The sequence below is a fragment of the Pyrgilauda ruficollis genome, unplaced genomic scaffold (assembly GCF_017590135.1).
Source record: "Pyrgilauda ruficollis isolate IOZ18807 unplaced genomic scaffold, ASM1759013v1 scaffold66, whole genome shotgun sequence".
Taxonomy (NCBI): Eukaryota; Metazoa; Chordata; class Aves; order Passeriformes; family Passeridae; genus Pyrgilauda; species Pyrgilauda ruficollis.
In genome coordinates, this window is record NW_024528377.1 from 2,735,193 (window position 1) to 2,758,839 (window position 23,647).

Below are 23,647 nucleotides of genomic sequence, written 5' to 3' on the forward strand. Positions count from 1 at the left end.
TCCACGGGCCAGGTGCAGTGGGGTTTGACATTTTTCCTTTTCCTGCTGCTTTCCTCTAAAATGTTAGGCATGAGCCATGGCTGGAGGCAAGAATCCAGCCTTGATGGAGTACCATCCTGATCTGATATGACAGGGCTTGTGGAAGTGTTCAGCCCCTACCCTTTGCTGCTTTCACGAGGGAAATCCCATTAGATTGTACAGATGAGACTGGAAGATTTTGTGTTTAGATTTCCCTGGGATGAGAAGAAAGTAAGGAAACCTTTTTTGTGTGTGTGTGGTTATGTTTTGGTCTCCTTCAAGAAAGGAGAACTGTTGAGAAAACAGGTGTTAGATATATCCTGTTTCTTGACTAGTCCATGGAGTGTTGCGCTTCTAAAATCATTTAATACCCTGTTTGGTTCCTCCCTGGAAGAAGCTGGCAAGACTGCACAGGGAGAATAGGTTGATGTATTGCTAGCTCATCTTGGAACCTGAAAATGGGTTGGGATGGGAGTGCTAAGGAGATTTATCACAGCAGGAGCTGTGAGTCTCAAAGTCAGCATGGAGATTGCTGAGGAAACCTCTGCTGTGAACCATGGAAGTGAAGGAGTAACAGAGACAGTTCAGATCCACCCTCTGCCAGTTTGCTAAAGTGGATTTGAATGAAATTGAATGTGTAACTAGCTCCTAATTTCCAAAGCATTTTTGTGTGGGTTTAGCAATCTGATTCCTGTCAAACCCAATGACTGTCACATTGACGCAAATACCAGGCAATATTTAGAAAATTTAGGAAAGGTATTTTGCCAACCAAGAGAAAAAAACCCCAACCCCTCTCTTTTAACATACATTCTTGTAGGAATCAGAAATACAGAAGAAAGGGAAAAAGCATACTGAAGTGTTGACCATTCTAACAAAAATCATACTGTACTGGTCTTTTTATGGATTTTTTTTTTTAAGTTTTCCACTGGCTGGAGGCTTTTGAAGGAAAGAAAAGAGTCATCTTCTGTCTTGAATTAACTTTGTTAATGATTAACAGAGCAGTGCAGTATGTGTGGTGCCTTTTAATTAAATCAGAAGAGACATGATTTGGACAAGATTTTAGTTTCACTTTGAAAGTTATTAAATAAACTGACACTGTTTGCTCTCCAAAAGTTCCTGGGAGCATCCAGTTAGCTGGTAATCCCTGTGCAGCTAGTGAAATAAAGCTGCTTCTAAAACACCTAAGGGCCAGTACCAGATATTAAAAATGACTGGTCCAGTCACACAGGGGCATAACTGAGCATTAACCTGCATGAAGCAGGGGGCCTGGTCTGAGGATCCAGTTTCAGTTCAGGGATAACAAAGGTCCAAACTAAGTGTTTCTGGTCAAGCTTGCATTTTGAATACCTCTGAGCTGTTCAGGTGGCATAAGCTGTTGAACAGTTGTTGCCTTTGGTGGAGTTTGGATGGCTTTTGCTAGCTGAGTTTATGGGGTTGTTTGTGAAGTGAGATCCTGACTGGGGCTTGGATGTTGCTCACCAGTAAAATTCAGAGTATCATAAGACAGGAGCTTTTGGTACAGGATCATCTCCATGTCCTCCAGCAGGAAAAGCTCTTCTCCTCCCAGAGCTGTGTGCATGTGTGCTCACATTCATATAAAGCTCTCCCAGCAGTGAAGGATCAAGCCCAAAGCCTGGGCTCAGACTGGATGCTCTTGCTGGCATGTGGTGGCACACGGGGGTGAACAGATCCAACACTTCACACTGTGAGTTTGCTGTTGTTTACTGATCTGTCTGTAAGGAGCTGAGTCCTCCACCCATGCCCTCTCAGCAGTAAAATCAAGGCAGAGCCTGTTTTGCCTGGAGATGCATCTATCATCTCTGTTTGTATCACACCTACCACATTGTGGCTCCTTCTGGCTTTTGTGGCCAAGCTTGAAGTGAATAGTTATCTTTGCAGCATGCCTCCATTATTTTAAAAATAACAATAATCTCCTATAAAGCCTGTTGTTGAAATTACCTATTGCCAAAAACTGTTGGGGCAAAGAGAAATTAGATCTACATTATTGGCAGCTTTATGCAGATTTCTGTTTTGTGGGCTCTGCAAGTATTATCCTACATGGCTGTGAGCAGAAGTCCTACAAGTCTGGGCTTTGAGTGTTATCCTTCCCACTGATAAAGCTGAAATTTATTAATAGCTATTATAATTCAGGTATAAATGAGAGACAGCGAATTTTAAAGCTTGAAAGCCGAAATAATAGATTGCTTTTTATTGCTGTGAGAACTGCCATGTGTCCCTGAAATGCATAAAACACAAAAGAATGGGCATGGATTTGAGCGGGGAGACTCACCACAGCTTTTCCTGAGAGAAATGAGCTCCTGCTCAGAGCAGGAGGGCACCAGAGGCTGTCCCTCACCAGGGCATGGGGAGAAGTGATAAAGCCTTTGTGATTCCTTTCCCCTTCCACTTTCCTTCATTCCAGTTGTCTGGGGTCCAGAAAAATATCTGTATCCTGGTGGTTATATGGAGATGTTGTTTGGATCTCCATGTTTATTTGAAAGCAGTGAAAACATGACATAAAACAAAAGCTGTGCTTTGGTGGAAATGGTCTCTCACACCCAGGGAATATGATGCTGCTTTATTTCTGGATTGTGCATTTCCCCAAAAGTGACCGATAGAGAATGCAAACAGCAGCAAATAGGTTTTTCTATTCAAGTTTCAATTTACAGTGATAGTTCTTCTTGGAATATGACTTTAACACTTGTCTTGGAGTTTGTTTTGTTTACTGTTACAACCATACATGCAGTCAGTAACTTTTCCATGTAAAAAGCAGGATAATATTACCTCAAAAACTGAGGACAGTCAGAGAAAATTAAATTCTCTTCCCTGTTAAGGATCAGACTCCTGCCTGCACTGTCCAAGTCCATCCTGTCTCAGCAAAGCAGATAGGATTGAATGCTGCTTGGACTCTACATGGGCCTTATCTGGAGCTACATATTTTGGAGGTGTTTATAATTGTGGGCTGCAGGCTCTTGCATTCTAATGTACAAGGCTTGTGCTCCCAATCCTGCAGAACCTGTCTATGCAAATAGTTCTGTCTCCTGATAAGGCATTTGCTACCTGGTAATGTGTCAGTGTGAACATGCAAATTCTGCTTGTGTGTGGCTCCATGATTTGCACATGCAGATGCCCAAACCTACATATTTCAATTTGAGTGTGTATTTTAATACATAAATCCACATACATAGCTGGGTACTCACAGGTTTCATTGAACACTGCTAAATTTTTTGAACACTGCTGCTCTTTATAGGTGCCCAACTAGTTGTAAATGTGGGATAGAGTTAAAGAATGAAGGGAAGAATAGATATCATAGCTCTAGGTTGGATTCTTAGTCTTGAATCCTGAAAGAGTTTGGAAAACTTACAACTGGGAAATGGCAGATTCTCCTTTACTTGAGATATTTACAGCTTGACTTGGAAAAAAAAAATACATAGTAAGAGACAGCTCAGCATTATTTGATGACAAAGTACATAGTCTTGTTTTTATAAGTGCTCAAGAGATATACTCCAAGAGCTTATGTATGAGCTGCCAGACTTTACCTTCAGCATGTGATTTAATACACGAAGTGTTGTTCATCTGTGAAATAAATTCCCTGCTCACATGCCAGCGTCCTAGAATGAAATCTCCTAGGATGGTGAATGCAGATGCTTTTTGCCCTGTGAGATGCATGCACTGGGTTCCCTGCAGTGAACTCTACTGGGGCATTTCAGAACAGACCTTAAAAAAACCAGCCGAGTTTGCCTACTCCGTGAGAACATGAAAGAGACTGTGGCATCTTCCATTTTCCCAGGGAGGGAACAGTTAAAAATATTCTTCAAATAGGGAGCAGATGTTTATGTCATTAGAATGGATTTTCATTAAAAAACATTTGTTCTCTTGCAAAATGCCAGTAGCTCTGCAAAATTCTCTAAGTCTGCCTGCTTATTTCAGACTTGTGGCACAGAGAAGGGGCAGTGCAGGGAGAGCTATTCACTGTCTCTGAATCCAATCAGGTATGTTGCTGTAAGTTGCCTGTTTTTAAATTGCCTCAACATGGACCAAACAGCTAAAGAAACATGAAGGTATTTGAATAACAGCACCAGAACAGTGAGCATCACAGCAAATTCCCTGTTGACAAATAGGTACAGAAAGGAATAAGCTACATATGGAAAGTAATGGTCTGGACATATGCCTCTGTCAGGTTCCAAATTCACTGTCATTTCAAAAGCAAAAAATATTCACAGGCTTTTTTGATCAGCTCACTGAAAACTCTGCCTTGCCTGCAGGAATGGTTAAAGTAAAAATAACAAACAATATACTAAGTGGCTCTCTGGATGACCTCTGGACATTCTTATTGTTAGTATGAGTAGACATTGGAACCTCCCAGTAATAATTTCCTTTTTGGAAAGCTCTCATGTCTCCTTCCTCCTCCTCATTTTACTGCTTTTAATGTTCAGAAAATAGGAAAGGCCCTGTAGTTCCTTTCATTGCTGCAATAGATGACCTTACACTCTCCTAGAGCCATTTGCCTTGAGTTCATTGGCATGAATGACACCTCACAAGTGCCCTAGTGTGGTTAGCATTTGTTTGCTCTAGTTTTTTTCTCTTTCTAGTGTCTTCCTTAGGGGTTTTGGTGTCCTAGATCTCTGAAGCATCAGGCCATAAAAGGAATGCAGGCTGAGACACGTCTCCTGCCCCATCATTTTTTGTGCTTCAGATGCCCATGTGAATTTTTGAGATTATCTGGGAGGTGATTTGCCTCTTCCTGCTCCATATGCAAGATCTTCACCTCAGGGCCACAGGGTACTGAAGGTATCCCTCTTGGTTAAGATGCTGAAGTAAACAACAAACATTTGGCTTCCAAATATTAAAGGGATTATGAAGTGCAAGGATCTATAGCTGCTTCAGATCCTGCTCCCACTTCTTTTCCAAGGGGTTGCAAGCATGGCACAATGGTTCAGCTGCTTTCAGGGGAGCCAATTCTGCACTGCTGTAAGCTTGGGGAGCTGCTGGAAGCACATCCAGCTGAATTCACAGAATTCACAGAATCACTGGGTTGGAAGAAAAGTTCAAAACCATTGAATTCAACCCAGCCCTAACACCTCAACTAAAAAAGATCCAGTTATTGCCTATAGGACTGAAGCAGAGCTTAAATTAATATCAGTGTCCTGAGCAAAGTGCAGCCGTTGGATTCTTGAAAGCTCTGAGGAAAAAAAAGGTCAGGATTGATGCTTCCCTGGCCATGCAGCGTTGTCCATGGCTTCGTGCAGAGGGTGGCCTGGGTGCTCACTCCAAGGTCAGAGTGCCACCTGCTGAACCCACACGTTCCTCCCCACAGACAGGAGAGCTCTCGGTAGAGATTTCCCTTTGGGTGCTGATCCATCCACACCCACTCTGGTAACTGATGAGGGGGAACAGCATCACCGCCTGGGGTGGAAGAGCTGCAGGACTGCACAGAAAGTGGTTTCAGTTTGCTCACATTTTTGGGCTTTAGGGGAAGGGGTATGAGAGGCAAGCATGTGGAACTGGTAAATGATGGTTCCTCCATTTAGATCACTGTTTGCATTTGTGTTTCCTGCCCTGCTCACTGGATTACATGGAAGAACACTGAGGACAGTCTGTTAGGTTGCATTCAGCTCCAGCCCTGGTTTTAATCCTGTTGTTAAACAAAAGATGGTTTTACCTTGACTGCAGTTGAGCTTGCAGCAGCTCCCCACCTCCTTGGATTTGTTTGTGTTTGGCATCACCCTCAGTCTTGAGCTGTCTGATCCAGCCTGACCTTTCACACGTTAGACTGGATGAAAGTGCCTGCAAAATGCTTAGGCAGTGATTTACCATCAAAAGGGAGGACTATTCCTTGGACCATTATTTTATATCTGGGTGCTCTCATCTCCCAGCAGGCTGGAATGTGACTTTTTTGTGAGCAAGTACTTGCAAAGGCACCTCTGTGCAGTGCTGAGGCTGAACAAAAATAAATCCCTTCTTGAATGGGAAGCAAGAGTTTGTCAGGCAGCTTGAGCAGCTGAGGAATCTGCAGGAATTTCTGTAACTGGGGGCCCAGAAATGACGAGGAGGATCTATTAGAGAGACTACAGTAAAAAAAATAATAATCATATGATCACAGAGCAGAGGGGAGGGGGATATAAGAGAGATAATGAGCTTGACAACAGGCAAATACAGAGTGTCATTCCAGGAGCTGCAGGACCAACCAAATGGTTAACCTGTGGGGTGGAAAGAGCATCCAATGAGTCTCGCATGCCTGAAAGGATAATGGCATTTTTATTATCTCATTCCACGCCCTGATCATCCGTCCATTTGCTCCCTGGAGCTGCCAGCAGCTTGCACTGATTCATCCGCTGCAGACATGATCAGCAGATCATACTGCAGGCAGAACCTGTCCAGCCTTTCCCAGTGAGTTGCCAGTTTGTTATATCTGTATGGATTTAGCCTTTTGGTGCTGGGGTGGTGGAAATGGCAAGAGGAACAGAACAGCTGGGAAGCTGGTTGAACTGGGGAATAAGCAGTAGATTTGGTTATTTTGCTTCTTTTTCTGCTATATTGTGCTCTGTTGTCTAAAATCTTTGTATTCATGCATTTCTCTTACCTGAATTGCAGAATTCAAGTTGTTAAGTTGTAGAAGGACATGTTGGGAGAACGGGCTGCTAACTGGAGTTCTGTTGGTGGGAAGTTTGCAGAAGTTTCATAGTTAGTGTGAAAGCTTTCTCATAACTCAGATTGCTTAATTCAGCGAGTAAATAAAGTCCTCATGGCACATTCACCCCTGAATGTGGAAGGGAAAGCAAGAGGAGAAAATCAATTAGCCTGTGTAATATTGCCAGTAATATAATCTGCTTCATTCCTGTCCTGTATTGTTTTGTTGGTCTGCTTTAGGAGTTGATGGGTAGGAAACAGGACATTGCTATGTTTCTAAATTGCTGTGATTTATATAAGGGTCTGGTTTAAAGCTTGGGAGAGGTTTTCAAGAGCAACTGGGATTTCTATGCCTGTTTTTTAGAGTTTCCAGAATGAAATCCTGTGTTCTTGGAGGGAGAGGGAGCTGAGGGATTTCCGAAACTCAGCCCCTCCAAGAAGTCCCTTCCAGGAATCTGAAATCCTTCATTGTGATTTCAGAAACTGGGTGAAAAAAAAATAAATAAAATAACTAAGAGCATGTCAGATGACATTTTATTGTGTGTTGTTCTGTGGTGAAATACAGCCACAAGGCACAGTAGCCAGCCCTCCCATACTTCTGTATGGGAACAGGGAGCAGCCGCGGGGGAGCACCAATTTCTCTGCACTCAGTGCAAGGGGAAAGCAAGAGAGGGGAAGGGGCAAAGTGGGTGAGATTTGGACACTTTAGTGATTATATAAGTGATGAAAACATTGACTTGTAATACCTGAGGTGGGGAGCTGCTCTGAGTGCAGGCTGGACCTCTGAGGTGACCTTGAGATCCTTTTTAGTCTGTGCTGGACCTGGTTTAGTCAGGTGTGTCAGGGTCTGGCTGTTTTGGTTAAAATACTGGGGGCCATTGGATATCCTTGCTGGGAGATATTCTCCTCCAGTCCCTTTTGGGCAGGAGAGGGAACCAGCAGTGTGCTGCCTTTCTACTTGGCATACCTGATGTTTTGGGGGAGTAAAAGTTGGTAGCAAAGCCTTAGCTCGAGAGTGAACTGATTTCAGAATTAAAATCAGTGAAACGCCTTAAAAACAATCCTTTTCTCTTGAAGTATGAGTTGCTACTGTAGTCTTGTTTTCCTGTGTCTTGAGAGTCCTGGATCCTGTAACAGCCTCTAACAAAAGCAGACACACCTTGAAAACCAGACATGGGTTTCTTTTGTCAAGACTCACAGTAGCATGCTTGGGGAAGAAAAGCAAAGTTCTCTTTGGCAAGGACTCTGAAGAGAAATCAAATGTGTGGCCAGAACTTGGAAAGTGATTTATTCCCTCGTAACAAACATCTCCATGACCTCAGGCCAAAAGAGGGAAGACACCTTTAGCATTACCCACAAAGCCTTCTTCAAAGCATTGCTCAGACAAATACATGATGAAATACTGCCCTTCCCAGGCTGAGGCATAACGTAATCATTCCAAGTGCTCATGGCTTCTCAGGAGATTGCAGGGGAAAAGAAAAGGAGTATTAAAATCCTTATAAGTTCATTCTCTGGAGACTCTCCAGGGAAAAGGAGGAGGCTGTTATTGCATTATTTTGAATGAGGTACAATGTGATTGTTAACTTCTTGCAAATGTCCTCTAATGGCCCCTTTATATGATCATTTCATCTGCGTTGTTTAAAGATATTTTCTGTGCTTTCAGTGGACTTGTGGTATTTGTAGAAAATTTTGTAATTGCTAAATAGCTGAATATAATCCTGTTAGCATTTGATACACTAGAAATTAAAAGCAGAAGCTCTCAATGGAGCCAAGAAATTCCAGTTGGCCTGAAAACATGAAGTCTATTTAATAAATGTATAGGGATTGGCTTGGCTCACTGTGCTGGACACTAAAGTGTTTACTGTGCAAGTTCCTAGAGAAAGCAGAAGTTCTCTTTGCCAACAGGTAGAATATTTTCTTCCAGCAAATGATAACTTCTGTTCAAACTTCAGTTTGGTTGTTGAAAGCTCAGTTTTTTTCAGCATTTTCTTTGTATTGTAGGTTGTCTTGTCTGGATGTTCAAGACGGCTTTCAGCTAATTTTTTAGGAGAAGAGAGGGGTTTAAAAGGACTCCTCCACAGATAGTGGTGTTGGTGGCACTGTGTTATCTGGTTAATTCTGCTCCAAAAATTGATGCTGTTAATTTTCACTTGAAGCTCTCTCCTTCTGGTCTTCTCTTTTGACCATGCTCTTCATTCCTGTTTGCCAGTGAATCCTTAATTTACAAAAGCCTTTTTACATTGCTGAGGTAACACAAGAAGGACATAGTGTAACTACAGGCAAGACATACAAAGATGTTTGCCCATAGTGAGATTATTTTTCTTTTTTGGAAGTAAAGAATCCCAGTCTCAGTTTCTGAAAGTGGCTCTTCCCCAGCAGGGACAAGTCTACACAAAGAACTTAAACGTTTTTGAGTGGGAGTTTCTGTGGCAGAGAGAGGACAGGTCTATAGGGAAACATCTGGGATTTTGCAGCCTTCTTGCCTCAGTGAAAGGCGCTGTCTTCAGCATAAGAAAAGCTCTCAGGAGCACAAAGCTGGAGTGGAGTTTGGAGCATCCACCCCAGTCTTAGGTCGAGGCTGTGAGCATCAAGCATCTAAAGTTTTGTCGGAGAACAAGTGACTTGGGAGAGTTTCATGAAAATTCTGAGCTAAATTCTCTGCCCTGTGCAAGCCTTGGTTCAAGCCAGGAACTTGCTGTGAATCCAAATGCCTGAAATGAGCTGTGAGAACTGCTTCTGATGAAAGGTAAATTTAGTAAAACCTAGAAAATATGGGAGAGTTTTGGCCAGAACTCTTTTAGAACGGTTCAGAGCAGAGCTGGTTATGAGTTCATGTCAGGTCTCTGAAATTGGCTTTGTGGAAATTAAAAGAATAGGAAATACTTTCTTTTTTAATGAAATTTTCTGCACTCTCTACATAAGAAATTACTGAGTTGCACCTTTGCAGTTTTTGTAAATAAAATATTCTGCTTTTTAAAAAAAAAATCTTGTGAATCCAATTGACCTACATTTCAAAGAGAAAAATAAAAAGAAAAAAACTTACATGAAATATTTGCTTTCTTGTTACAGGCTGAATTAAAAAAAAAAAAAAAAAAAAAAAAAAAAAAAAAAAAACAGCCCTGAACATTTTCCATATCACTTCACTCTGACAAGGGTTTTTGCTTCTGCTTCAGCAAAACTAGAAAATTCATTGTTAGTGCAGATCTTAAATCCAGATAGCTCCTCCACAGCCACACTGTTGGCATAGGTGTTCAGCCAGTGGTGGGTGGGGGTTGTAGAGCTTGATCCTGCTTCTCCAGACCCCTGTCTTCCCCTTTCCTGGCAAACCTGCACTCCCCATCCACCCTGTTCCCAATTCAGAGTAAAACAGGAAAAACTCAGGGAAATTCTCTGGTGATTACTTTAGGCCCTCTTTGCTTCTCAGTTCATATATATGTATATATTTCCATATAAAGCAGATGAAGTCAATTATGTCCAGTAAATTAAATCCAATGCTTAAAAATGCAACCAAGAAAAACACTTCCATCAATCATTGAAATAATTGAAACAGAGGCTCAACTTACTGCAACTTTTCACTCTATCCACGTTTTACTTTGTAAAAAAAACCCCCAAAACATTTGAAAAACCCTTTCTTGCACTATTTTCATGTACTGGCTATTTGATTCATATTTTGGGATGTGTAAGCTCTTAAATGTGGTGAAAAAGTCTCCTTGAGTTCAGTAAGGCAGCTTGCATGTTGCAGAGCCAAGTTTATAATTATATATCTGTATAATGTTAGCCTTCATACATTTTTCCAATTTTAATTCTCCATTTCATAAAATCTATGATCAAATTTTGGAGCCCAAACTAAGCTGATGTTGTCCTTTTTAATTTAGGACTCAGCCCTTTTATTCTCCTTCTGTGCTTTACTTTTCATTAGCTGCTTTCTTTTTGTGCTGATGTGCAGCACATATTGTTAAAGGCACTTATTAGAGCCGGAATTTTACAGCGTGGAGACTGTCCTAATAAGGGAAAAAAACCAGCCCTTTATTGGTGAGGTAAGAGAAATCAGGCAGTGGATAATTTTTTGCTGATTGAGGAGGATAAGGTGCGGTTTGGCAGGTGTCGCATTGGTTTGGCATTTGCTGACACGGTTCCTCTTTTCTGCAGCTCAAATCCTTTGCAGAGCAGACAGGGAGGGCTTCCCCCACTCCCCCTTTTGCCTTTCCCTCCCCTCTTCCTTCTCTTTTTCACAAGTGTGCAGCTGCTGCTGTGAAGTCTCACTCTGACACTCAAACTGGATGTGGTAACGAGACATTTTTGCGAGTCCAGCAGTGCAATACTGTAATCACCTTTTCGGGGAACAGCAAGCACATTGGAAAACTGTTTTCCATGTGGGCTTTTTTTTTTTTTTTTTTTTTTTTTTTTTTTTTTTTTTTTTTTCCTCACAAATTTTACCTCTGAAGCATTTTAAGCAGTTTGTGAAGCTGTCAGAAAAATCACAGTGTACTCCAAAGTATTTCAATACAATTTCTCTCTTCTCCAAAACCCACTATGGAAGCAAAGTTCTAGCTACAAGGTTTAGTTGATTGCTCATCTGGTTTTTTTCTTCCAATTGCTTTGGATGTGCATACTGAATTCCAGAGATGAGCAGCACATCCCAGGCTTAAGTACAGGCTTCACATCTGAACTCAATGTAGTTCCTTGACTTTTAAACTGATTTGTGGTGAACAAAGTTTCAAATGAGGGCAGAAGCTGATATTTTGGTTTTTTTGTTCCTCAGTCTCTGTTTATCTCTTGGTAAAAGAATACTGAGCCAAATATTGGCTCTGCCTAAATTAATTTTGTGCTGCATCAGGAGACTGAAACTGATGTAAAGTGGTTGTCCCCTTTCCACCTGGTGCTCTGGTGTGTTTCTTTGATTGTAGGAGGAATAATGGTTGAGTTAGTCACTAATACCCAGTTTTCTCTGTCACTCTCCTGTTTATTTTCTTCTGAATACTATACATTTGCCGGCATCAGTTGTGAAGCAATTTTTTCCTCTGCTCCCTCCATAGCAATCCTAGAGTACATATCCTGTCATAATTGAGGTTATCTTAACGTATGGAAAGGATGTGAAAGACAAATGGGTGATAATAAAACAGAAAAGGAAAATAAACAGCTTTAGTAGCAGGGGCTGGATGTACCAGCTCACATTAAGCAAAATATACAGATGCACCATTAGGTGTGGACTAAACAAACTTTTAATAAACAAACTTTTTTGGGGGGATTGGTAGGGTTTGGGGTTTTTTTGCACGATGCCTGTTTGTATTCAGACCCTTCCTCAGCCAGCATTTCTCTTGAAGATCAGGGACTTGGTTAACTTTGTCTTCTTTTTTAATTTCCATCCATCACTTTCCCACATACCTTGACTAAGCAACAATGAGAAATACTCAGTTTCTCATGAGCAAGACTTGCTCCAGCAGAACCTTGCCTACCAACTGGATAGAATTAACTCTCTGCAAGAAGTTTCACTCTGAACTCTGAATCTTTTTCAGATCAGTTTCAATCTGCTTTATACCTGTCTTTAGCAGGATCTGGTCCTGATGTGGGTGCTCGAGGCAAACGTTGCTGTATTACAGAACAAAATAATAAAAGATTATTCTGGTTCCAGACTGAACATTATTGAGAAATATCTCCTAAATGGTGTGCTAAGTATTAAAAAAATTGAGAAAACAGCCCCTGGAGAAGCCATCCATGCGCATTTGTTTTTCTTCCCACGATTCTTCTGGAAACGTGGAGGCCTGTCCTAGAGGTGTGTCCTTGAGACCAACGCACTTGACAGTACAGGATGTAAAATTCTGGCTTCTGTTTGGTTTGCCGAAGCCAAATTGCCCACAGGCCTTTTTAAGCATAAAAATATATTACATGTTTCTGAACAGGAGGTTTTTGGCTTGCCAGATTCCTTCTGCAGTTCGTTCAGCTGTGATGTAATTACAGAAGTACCTTTTAGCATCACAACTCTTGCTGTCCTGGCTCGTTCCTTACTGTGGGTTTTTTTGGTTGTTTTGTTTCGGGTTTGTTTTTTGTTTGTGTGTTTGTACTTCTTTTGTTACACCTGATTTAGTGGAGTTTGTGAATCAGCAGATGTGTCAGTTTGAGACTCAGTGATGTGTGCTACCATCATCACACACTGACATGGCCATGGTGGAACCTTTGCAGTCTCTGGGATTATTTTCAGGTTGTTCCTGGCTTTCCAGCTCCCATGAGCTACAGAGACATTCTCCATTGTCACGTGTTTCCTTTGCCCTCCTTTTTTCATTTTTCTCTTTCTCTCATCTCTTGATAGTGTTTTATTTGATTATTTTTCAAAGCCCAAATGAAGTGTGTTCTGACCTTACTGTATTCTCTTGCACAGTGATGTCTATAAAAGAAGAATCCCATTTTTAAATCAGGGTGTGTATTCTGTGTAACACTCATCTTTCCTCTGTGAAGCCTGAGGTTTATTTTAGGATTCTGTTTGTCCTGCAAGAGGAAAATCACTGGCATGTGCTCTGGGTGTGTAAGATGGTGTTGAGCATCTTGGCCTTAGTCATCTCCCTCCTCCTGGAACAGGAGTGGTCAGACACATCGTGTCAGCAGTTTTCTTTCTCAGGACTGCAAAAAGCCCAAAAGCCTAATTAGCAGAGGCCACATCTGTTTCCAAAACCAGCTAAATGTTTACTTTACTTAGAAAGATGAAGTTTGAGGACTAATTTTCTCCTTGCTCCTCTGTTAAATTCGCCATAAAGGCTGTAGCAAAGCATTTTGTTGTTCTGTGAAAACACAGCTTTTACTCAAGGCTTACCAAACTCACAAAATTCTCTTGATGCTGTAGCAGAGCTATCTTGGTGTTCCCATAGTCCTTATCTGTATGGCTGAGAAATCTTCCCACTGCCTGCATGTGCATTAGTGATGATTTGCAGCCCATTCAGCTGAGAACAAATATTCCTTTCTTGTGCATGTCTGAGAGCTGCATTTGGTCCTTTGGCATTTTGGGAAAGCCATGGGGTTAATTACTTACCTGAATTCCTGGATTCTTCTCTGTCTTTCAAACTCACCCAACACGCTGTGAAGTGCTGAGGCAGGAGACAGTGTCTCCCACCCAGCCCTATGTTTATTGCCCCTGAACAATTTTGGGTGGAGGTATTTTGAGCAAACTTTGGTGAAATGTCCAGAAAACCTGTTTGTGTGTGATTATAGCTATGCACCAACACTGGCAGTCTGTCTCTTGCTCACCTTGAGCTGGCAGAAACACCCCTAAGTACATCCAGGAGCACCTCATTGGCAGAGCATTGGAAGTGTTTGGGTTCAGAGTTACACCTGTGTTTGGTGTGGGTAGTGCTCTGGATCTGAAATGCATGGTTTTTTTCACTGAACGTTTCTGAGTGTTAGTCAGATGGGAACTGGAGCACAAGGGAGTTTAAGGATCTCACACAGGAACCTGTAGAACAAGAGGAGCCAAATGAAGTCTTTGAAACCCTGTATTTAGGAACATAACTCTCAGCATGTTAGCTTGAATTAAGAGCAGTCTCAACTTACTTTTCCAATTTAGAGTCTGATCCCTAGACCTTTTTGTTACCTTGTAGTTACTAAAGGTTATCTTCTTCAGAAAGACAATGACCATATTCTTGTTTACTCATTAATCTCAGTTGAAATGTTGGACCACACTCTGTGTGAGTAGGAATTCAAATTCTCTTACGCTTGTCCTAATTCTTTGTTGTGCCAAGTATTTGTCATTTAACGTTGCCAAATCCTTGCTTTACAAATGTTGTACTTTCACAAAAGTATATTAAATGTAAATTTACTATCCAGTGCTTGGATTTTGGCCCCTCCCAGTGCCCTTCAGGCTGCATGACTTCAATTCAGTGAGAACTTTCATAAAAGGATAAATGGAATTGCATCTCCTTTGCAATGGACCTGGTGTGTGTCTGTGAATGGCTACAATGGATTGCTGGGAAGAGGACACTTGGCTGAACAGTGCCTGGTTGGATCAAGTGTAAGGTCTGCTCTCTGGTGTTATTTCTGGGGACACATCTGCTGTGCAAATGTAGGAGTCTCAGTGGCACCCCAAAACACTCTGTCTTTCAGTCCAGGTGAGAGGGGAGCGGTTTTGACTGAATCAAGACCACGTCCTGCAAAAGCTGGTGTTGGAAGGGTTGGCTGGCGTTCAGGTCAGTCCCATCTCCCCTGTGTGACCAAAGAGGGAGCACTGAGAGCTGTGGTTCACAGAAGCATTCCCGTGTGACCTCCTGCAGTTTCTCTAGGACTAAAACCTCTCTGGTGTAGAGCTGTTTTCTTACTCCATCAGCTTTTGGGAGTCCTACCTCACCAAGTCCTACTGAGCTTTCTGTACCTGTAGAATCTTGAGGAGCAGAAGGGTGTGGCAGCAAGCCACACCTTGTTTCCACTCCTTGTTTGATGATGCTGTACCCCATTTCTCATTCTTTCAGGCATTTAAGTGTATCTCAGTTCAAAGCCAAGTGCTCCAAAAGGTTCCCGACTGTGTTGAGCCCTGCTGACCCCTCTGAAAAGTCCGAGGTGCTTTTGCAGTCACATGGCCACAAGATCCCCTGGGCTAAACTTGCTTTTGGCCCTTCCTTTCCTATTTCCCAACAGGCACACCTCTTTTTAAAAATGTAGACTACTGGCTTGGAAATACCTAGCAACAGAAGGCTTTATTTAAAATGTAGAGAAGAGCCAGACCATCAGTAGATCAGAGAGAACTCAGGGGAGCAGGTCTCCTTGTTCCGTATGCCAGAAAAAGACATCTCAGGATAATTCTGACAGTGGCTTTCATGTGCTTTCAAGAGCAGCAGTGGAAGTCAGCACAGTGCAGCTACTGGAGATGGGGCTGGGAGGAAGGAGTCCACATACCCACAACCATCCCTTTCAGAAGTTGCTGGAAGAGCTCCTTGTAGCTTCAACAAGTTGTTGGAGCAGGTGTGAAGCAGTGCAGCCAAAAGAGAGCCATGTCTGCTCTGATTAGACTAAAAGTAGTACATTCATCTATATATCTGTTTTTCCATTCCATAAACTGGCATTATAATAGCCACAGTCCTCACCACACAGAAGTCAGAAGGGTTGCAAGGGTTGCTTAACATTTGTAAAACATGTTGTGATCTTTTGATGGAAAGAATTTAACAAGTGCCGAGAACTAGTATAATAACAAGGGGAAAATAGCCATCAGTATGCATTCACTTCTGGAATCTAATGGATTATACCAGAAGCCTTGGCTTCAGCATCTGTGGGTGTGTACATTTAATGATGAATTTCTCGATTACCCTGTCTGTAAAAATGTCAGTTGAATCTGTTGGATGGCTTTGCTTCTTGGTGATGGAAACTGATCAGGGTTTGTCTCCTCTCACCTTTGGGATCAGATCCTCTTTTGGCTGCCCTTGCAGTCTGTTTCCAGTGGCTGCATTGCTTTCTTATCACAGCAGCTCTTTGCTGTCCTTCCCACCTTGTTGCCCACCTGTGTAAAGCATTTTGCAACAGCAATTACTGACTGGCTTCCTGTGTGGAGCTGTTCTTCCAGAATGAAACTGAAATTATCAGCAGCAACAACAAAAAGGGTGCCACAATAACTGCTGTGGTTTGAAATCACACTGTGAATATTGCACCCTGTCCCTGTATCTCCACAGGGCAGTTTCTCTGTGTTCAGTGCCTCTTTACAGCTGCCTATGTCCCTTTGGAAGTCTCCAGGCTATGGGCACTTTTAGGGCAAGCAAATTGTTGTTTTCTAGTGATTCCTGGGTTTTATCTGGATACTTCTGTGAACAGCTTAAAAATTGTGGATAATTTGTTAGTGAGTCTGAAATGGAAGAGGTTTTTGTTGCCAGAGTTCTGTGAAAAGGGTTGTCCCCCTCCCCCCCTTTTTAAAGAACAGTGGCTTTTAGATTTGTATTTGCAGTGTGATTAATCAGCTCTCATGAGCTCAGTCAGCTTTCCAGACAGCATCTCCAATACTGAGTTTGGTAATTTCTTGCAAGTAACATCTCTGGAATAAGGATTACAGTGAAGCAATATGAGAAGAACAAGCACATCTAAGGGAAAACTAATTGAAAGGATAAAGCCAGGATATTTTATTGTGTTTGTGTGGGTGTAGTTACAATGGCTACATTTCAAACTTCCAGCTGTTTAATTTGCACAGTGCTGTTATACGATGTCTGCAAATTGTTGTAACATTAGTGTGCTGTTCAAAGTGCTGGACGTGACCCTGCAGGTCTGTACAGACCTGTTTTATGGAAGGGTTCTTTACCTTTCATGAAGGTGAAAGACACATCAGGATTAGCTTTCACAGGGATGCATGGAATGTATCTGCCCCTAATCCTGTTAGCAAATGATGGGATCTGCACTAATAATTCCTCTGCTGTCTCACTGAAAGTGTCTCCTAATCGCCCTGGCTGTTGACAGTAGGCTTCTTAAACACCTCAGAAAGAGAGAGATGCTTGCCCATGCTAAAAGCAAGCAGCCATGAATTTCCCTTGAAACAAAATCCACACCTGCACAGCATCCATGAGTTGTGTGCGTGGGGAATCAGTACCAGAAAATGTTCAGACATCTGATTTTCATTAACTTTTTTTTTTTCCATTCACCACATGTTGTAGCACTGGATGTATTTGTAATGCCATATTTCCCCTCAAGTGGTTTATTTCAGTTAGCATAAGGGTTCACAGTCTGGTCTGTTTTGGTGCGTGTTCTGGTCTTGCATTTCATCTGCTATCCTGTTTGTGGCATTTTTTTCAGTAGTCTGCTGTGCTATGTAAAGGCTGTGTCCTCCTAGTGCATATTTTATGCTGGGAGGAGTCGACAAAAAAAGATTATTCTATTATTATCTGAGTAATTATCTTGTAAAATTATTTTTCCAGACTCCTTGTGTGCAGATACATGCCTCGTACTTTGTTGGTCAGCACAGTGTTTGCTGTATTTCTGAAATCTGTAGCAGACATCCCCAGGGACCTGTCTGGCTCTGAGCAATAGTCATTTAATTAAAATCTCCAGTCTCCTAGGAAAGACAGAGCAGTTTTGACGCTTCACAGAGACCAGACTAATGCTGACACCCATACCTTCAATGGAGCAAGCAACAAAAATGCTGGGTTCTGGCTGTTTGTAGGTGTCTCAGAGCACAGAGCACTTCTGTCCAGGGTGAGTTACTGAGTGATGTGTAACCTGGGTAGTCACAACCTGCTATGTTCCAATCCTTCCACCAGTCATGGAGGGCTGTGGTTTTCCAGGCCCTGGACAGCCCTCTGGAGCTGGCTGGATGGTGGTGACAGCCCCTTGCCCAGTGCTGCTGCTTTCACTGTCCTTGCTGGATCCTTCCTGTCCCGGAAGGATCTATTTCCCTTTTCCCTGTTCTCCCAGTATTTCTCTATCAATGTTCCCCATCCTGAGCCCTGCAGGGTGGGAGGCTCCTCATCCATTTGCTGTGATCTCCTCTCTCCCTGTCCCCTCTCTCCCTGTCCAGGGACATTTCTTGTTCCTGTGCTACAGACCTAATCTGCTATTCCTGCTTCCACATTCCTCCTTCCTGCCCTATTTAGTATCTCTGTCCCAAATCCAGAATGAATTTCAGGGACCACTGGTTTGGGTATGAAGCCATCCACACACTGATCCACCCCAGGCATGGCAGCATTTCAGTGATGGATGAAAAAAACTCCTTTCAGGGTGGCTCCAGCACTGTTGGTGGGCGTTGTCCTTGATATCCATTCATGGGATGCTGGGAATTTTCTTCCTTTCAGCACTTGGCTTGTGGTTCTTCATTATACCCTGTAAAGGCTTTCAAAGGTTCTTCATTATACGCTGCAAAGAGAAGAAACTGCAGGAGTGCAAAAGGCAGTTCTGCTCAGAAATTTGTCATCTTTGGAAACCAAAGCCTTGTTCCATCTCCAGTTTCACAAAGTTCTGGTTTTGTCAGGGTGGATGGTGAATAAATATATGCTGGGAGTTGATTGTGAGTAGATTGGGCAGGGTGATGGAGGATTAGGGTGTGTGTCTGAGGTTGGTTTGGATATTAATGTTTCATTCCTCAAATAAGTGATTCTCTGAGCTGACTTTGTTAGTCTTTGTCTTTACATGATATTCAGTGGAGCAAGAGCAGGTTGAAGTTAAAGAAGCTTCGTGTGTATGAGACCTTATCCTCATGCTCCTGTATTTCCTTTTAAAATACAGCACTCTTAAAATGCAGCAACCTGTTAATCTTTTTGGAGGAAATGAAGTGGAAGCATTGGTTTGTTAAGAGGCTCTCTATTTCCTAGAGTGCTGCATTAAAGAAGCCTCCAGAGCTGGTAACCAGGGTGAAAGTAGATAAGCAGATGAAATTGAAGGCTGGGTTTTCAGGTCAGGAATATACACACGATTTATTGTAACTCAGTTTGTGCTTTCCTGACATCATCAATTTGTTCTTGTTTGCTTCTTTCTGAGGATACAGCTTTGAAATAAAAAAATAACACCAGAAATATATATATTTTTAAAGTTGAAACTATGGTTTTTTTCCCAAAAATATTGCCTGCTGCAGCTACTGGGCTAAACTGCACATTGACTTAGATTTTGATTTTGGATGCAATCAGTAAACTAGCAATTTGACATACAAAATTGCCTTGAAAGCCATATTAAATATAGCAGCCCAAAACCACAAGAAAGAAAACTTCTTATTTGTCTTTGTAGAAAATGTGGATTATGCATTCTAGGGCAAATCCCATAAAGCCTAACTTATGCCTCAGCTAGGCAAGATGCCCATTGTTCTCAAATCATATGCCTGAAATATCACTTACTGGGTAAGGCTGTGGCATAAATTATTTTGGATTTTATATGCAATAAAGCACTGTAAGCTGGAGGTGGTGGCAGCAAGTAATTTGCTCCGGAGTCAACAAATACCACATTAACCACAGTGGTATGCACACTGATTGGGTTTTGCTCCCACTTTTTTCACGTTTGGAAAAGCAAGCTTGTTTTGTACACTTTTTTGCATGTTTGCCATCTGCCAGGGAAACAGAGATCTGGGTGAACTCCACCAAGCTTCGAGGAAAACAGTAAAAAATTATCAGGTAGAAGGCACTTGGCCAATTATTGTTTTCTGCTTTCTTTTTTTTTTTTTTTTTTTCTGTTTTCTTTTTTTTCCATGTGAAACTTCTAAATTGGAACAGATTGGATATGCTGCTCTGCTCACTGGCAGGTCAATGCCATGTCTATTGTTATGCAGTAAAACTGCAGAGCATTAGGCTTCACATATTGAGAGAATTATGTGCTTCCCCCTGGTACATTTCCAGCAAGCACTTTTATCTAAATATAATATACGTTGGAGGCAAATTTGACATTGTTTCAGTAGCAGAAGGGTTTTACCCTTCGTGTTTGCAGCCCTGCGTTGGATTTATGCTGAGGTGCTCAGAGGCAATTTACCAGAGCTATGTGGCTGTGGTTGCAGAATCTGCTTGCATTTCATATTATGAAACAGATCATCAGTTTTAAGCCATGAGGAAAGGGAGGAAAAGAAAAAAAAAAAAAAGAAAAAAGAAAAATAGGCGCGTGCGTGAGCCATTCTGCCTTTGTGCAGAGCGATGCTGTGCTGGTACAGAGGGGTCTAACTGAGGCCCAGGTTTAGGGCTTGAATCTACAACCAAAGGAACTGTGCTGTTCTGAGCAGGAAAAAAGAAAAAAGACAGGGCACTGGAAATCTTGGATATCTACAAAACTGAAATCTTAATTTTCAATGGAAACCGGTAATTTGGGTAGCCCAAGTCTTTTCTAGAGGCTTCAGTGCAATCCCCTGCAAAGAATCAAATCTCTGGATGGTTTTGGGATTAATTACTTGGTAATCACCAAGGATTTTTGTTGTCACTATGGAGTCCTTTTTCCTTGTGGTTTCTACTTTGCATATCACTTTTTATCCTTCATTCTTCGATGTGCATGGCTTGCACCTTAGATTTCAGAATCACACTGTTAGAGGGATGAATGCACCTACTCTTTCCTTACCTGTTTAAAAACCTGAATGTCAAAAACATCAAAAAAAAAAACCCCAAAAAAGTCACAAACTGAACCTCTTAGAAGGCCTTTTCTTTCCCATGCTTAACTGTTTTGTCATGTAAACAAAATAATCTCCCAGCCAAGTCCTTAACCAAAGTAAATAATCTAAAGGTTTTGCTCAGCTGAAACAAAAAAAAAAGCATTGTTAAAACGGCCAAAAGCTGTAGCCTTTAGGTATTTTAGATCAAGGCTTAAGGTAGAAGAAATGCTTCTAAACGTTTAGTAGAAAATTAAGGACGCCAGGTCAGACAGAAAAAATGTTCTTCTGTAAACATATTTAATAAGAAAAAAACAATAATCCTTGAAATCTTTGGAGTTATGAAAAAGAAGAAAGTGTATTAGAAGCACAGTATGAAAATGAAGTGAATGAGAACATAATACACTGAAAAGTGCATCAGTCTCTGTTTTGGCCCAAGAACTGTGTGCATATCTGGGTAATTTGCCTGCTCAGAAGTACAGGCTGTGTACCTGTAGAGAATGGGTGGATAAACAGGGTAAAAGTATTTCTGAGACAGAGATAAATTGTGGGCAAAATGGGAAATGTGTACTGTTTGTAAATAGAGGGCTGTAGTGTTTAAGTCCAGCAGGTGCCACCATATAATCTAGTCTAACTTCCTATACATAAGTGTTAGTGGAATTTCACCAAGCTATTTACAATGAACCCAAAAATCAGTATTATTTTGTAGTATAACTTCCAAAAAGGCATCCCTCTTAATGCAGAGATGCAAGAGATGGATGTTCCATCATTTCTTGTGTGTGTAATTATCCTCACTGTTCAAAACATGTGCTTAATTTCCACTTTTAATTTGTCTGGGTTTCATTTCCAGCCATGGGTTAATTTCATCCACTTGTCTCTCCTACATTCAATGTGAAAAAAAAAAAATGGTGCATGTCAAATTGAGAAATATGTGAAAAATATGGGTGTTAATAGCAGCATTCATGCACAACATTGGACTGAGAACTGTGGTGGCATGTCTGCATGTCTCCACCATAACCCCCTGTTTTCACTCACTACATCTTTTTGAAGCAGGAACATTTTGGACTGAAATTCTGCTCATTCCCTCATAAAAATGAATCTTCTTGAGCAGGTCTGAGCAGAATGCTGGCAGCCCTCACTGAATGATGGAGGAATGATTAGAAGAAACAGTTTTCCCCACAACTGCCCCCCACCATTCAGCACATTTTTAGCTATGGCTTGAATGAAATACAGCTGAGATTGACACGCAAAGCCTGAGAGAGGCACAGCCCCCTGTGGAAGCATGTGCCCTTGTTATGGGTTTTTTTTTTATTTTGAGGTGAAGATTGATCAGTTGTTTATAGTCAGGTTTTGAAGTGTGCCTATCATAACACAAATTAAGCAAACAATAAAAAGATTAAAAGCATATGTCATCATAAATAAAATGGGACTGAATATCAACAGTGACACAAAGAGCACTCCCCAGTGGGTATTTTAACAAAGCCCATCCTCACCCCACCCATCCTTTCAGGAAGAGCCTGGGTAAATAGAAAGACTTTCTAAGAGCACAGAAGGCCAACAAATTCAACTTTTATAGGCTGAGTCTGGCAGTGAAATCTGTCATTGAGGACATTTTACTGACATCCTCCATCTGACATAAATTTGGAGTCACAAATCAGCAGATATCACTTGAGCTGCTGTGCTCTTACATAATAAAGGGCAGAGGTCTTAGAAGTAGGTTAGGCTGCAAGTTATAGGTGCAGCATTTTGGTACAGGAAGGATAACCTCATTTCTTGGGGTGGGGCCACAGGCAAAAATCAATCTGTAATACATGTAAAAGCTTCAGGATAACAAAGTAGTGTGGGAAAGAGCTTGCTGAATAGGTGCAATTGTGTCTAATTGAGTCCATGTTGTCAGGGCACTGCTAAGAATGCAAGGTGTTTCTGCAGGCATAAAAACCAGACTGACATTTGGGTGAACCATGGAGGGAAGAAGAGGCAGATATGAGCTGACTGCTTAAAAAACTTAAAGGCTTTTGTTCTGTTTGGAATTTTTTCATGTATTTTTTCATGTATTTTTTCACTCTTGAAATGGAGTCAGAGTTCAGATCCACAGCAATTCTTTCTCCTTGCCTCCTCTAGAATGGAGTAGTGGGATCCTGCTAAACGTAGGCAGGTTTTTTTTCCTATCCCTGTGAAAAATGAAAAAATAATTTAGATTCATCAGGTTTATTTATGACTCACTGAGGGCAGATTGTGCTACAAATTATAAGGTTTCTCTTTAATCAGAATATACACTGTTTAGAATGGGGACCAGATTTTGCCCTATCTTCATAAATTGCCTAGTGTAGAAGCCCATGAGCTTGATCAGGAAATTTCAGTGCTGTCATAATTCAGACAGTAATAATAATGTACTAGTACTGGGCAAGGAGCTCCAAACCCAAAGTGCCTTAGATAATGCTTGGGCTGATTTGAGGTTTCAAGTGGAAACCAGTTAAAGCTGGCTTGTATGAAATGGTTTCAGCCCCATGATCATCCCAGCTATTACCAGGTTTCTTGCTGGGTTATAACTTTACATAAATTCAGTGTTTGGTGTAAAATACAGAGTGCTGTATTTCTCTGAAAAAGGTCTGAAGCAGATGGCCACATCTCTTGTATTCCCAATCCAGCAGATTTCTTTTTCACACAAAGTCCCCCCCATTCAATCTGAGGGCAACATTTTCAGACTTACTCAGATACTAATGAGATTTGTTGTTGAGTTCTTCAGCTCTGGGATTTCAGTCCTTGAGTGTTGCACTTGATGATCCTTGTGCGTCCCTTCCAAGTCAGAATATTCTGTGATCTGAATATTCCACAACAGAGTTGTATCAGCAGGCTTGGTACACCTCTTGGAGATCGTGCTGTGTTGTGGTCTCACTGCCTGAGACAGCTGGAACAGCTGGTTGTGGAGAGATGTTTTCCTGCAAAGCCATGTGGAAGGTGACAAATGGATAGAAGTTCAGTTTAATTTAGTTTCTGGGT

At 41.6% G+C, this 23,647-nt stretch overlaps 1 protein-coding gene across 7 annotated transcripts in view; it reads left to right on the forward strand.

Moving 5' to 3' along the window:
- CALD1 (caldesmon 1) overlaps positions 1-23,647 on the forward strand; it is a 171,555-nt gene that overhangs the window by 116,602 nt on the left and 31,306 nt on the right. Inside the window, exon 1 of one of the 7 annotated variants that reach the window (XM_041484375.1) lies at positions 6,210-6,408. The exons of the other annotated variants lie outside the window; for them this stretch is intronic. Within the exon in view, the coding sequence (XP_041340309.1) occupies positions 6,362-6,408 (47 nt within the window). The 5' untranslated portion in view covers positions 6,210-6,361. Of the gene's footprint in view, positions 1-6,209; positions 6,409-23,647 lie in introns of those variants that run through there. 7 annotated transcript variants of the gene reach the window in all.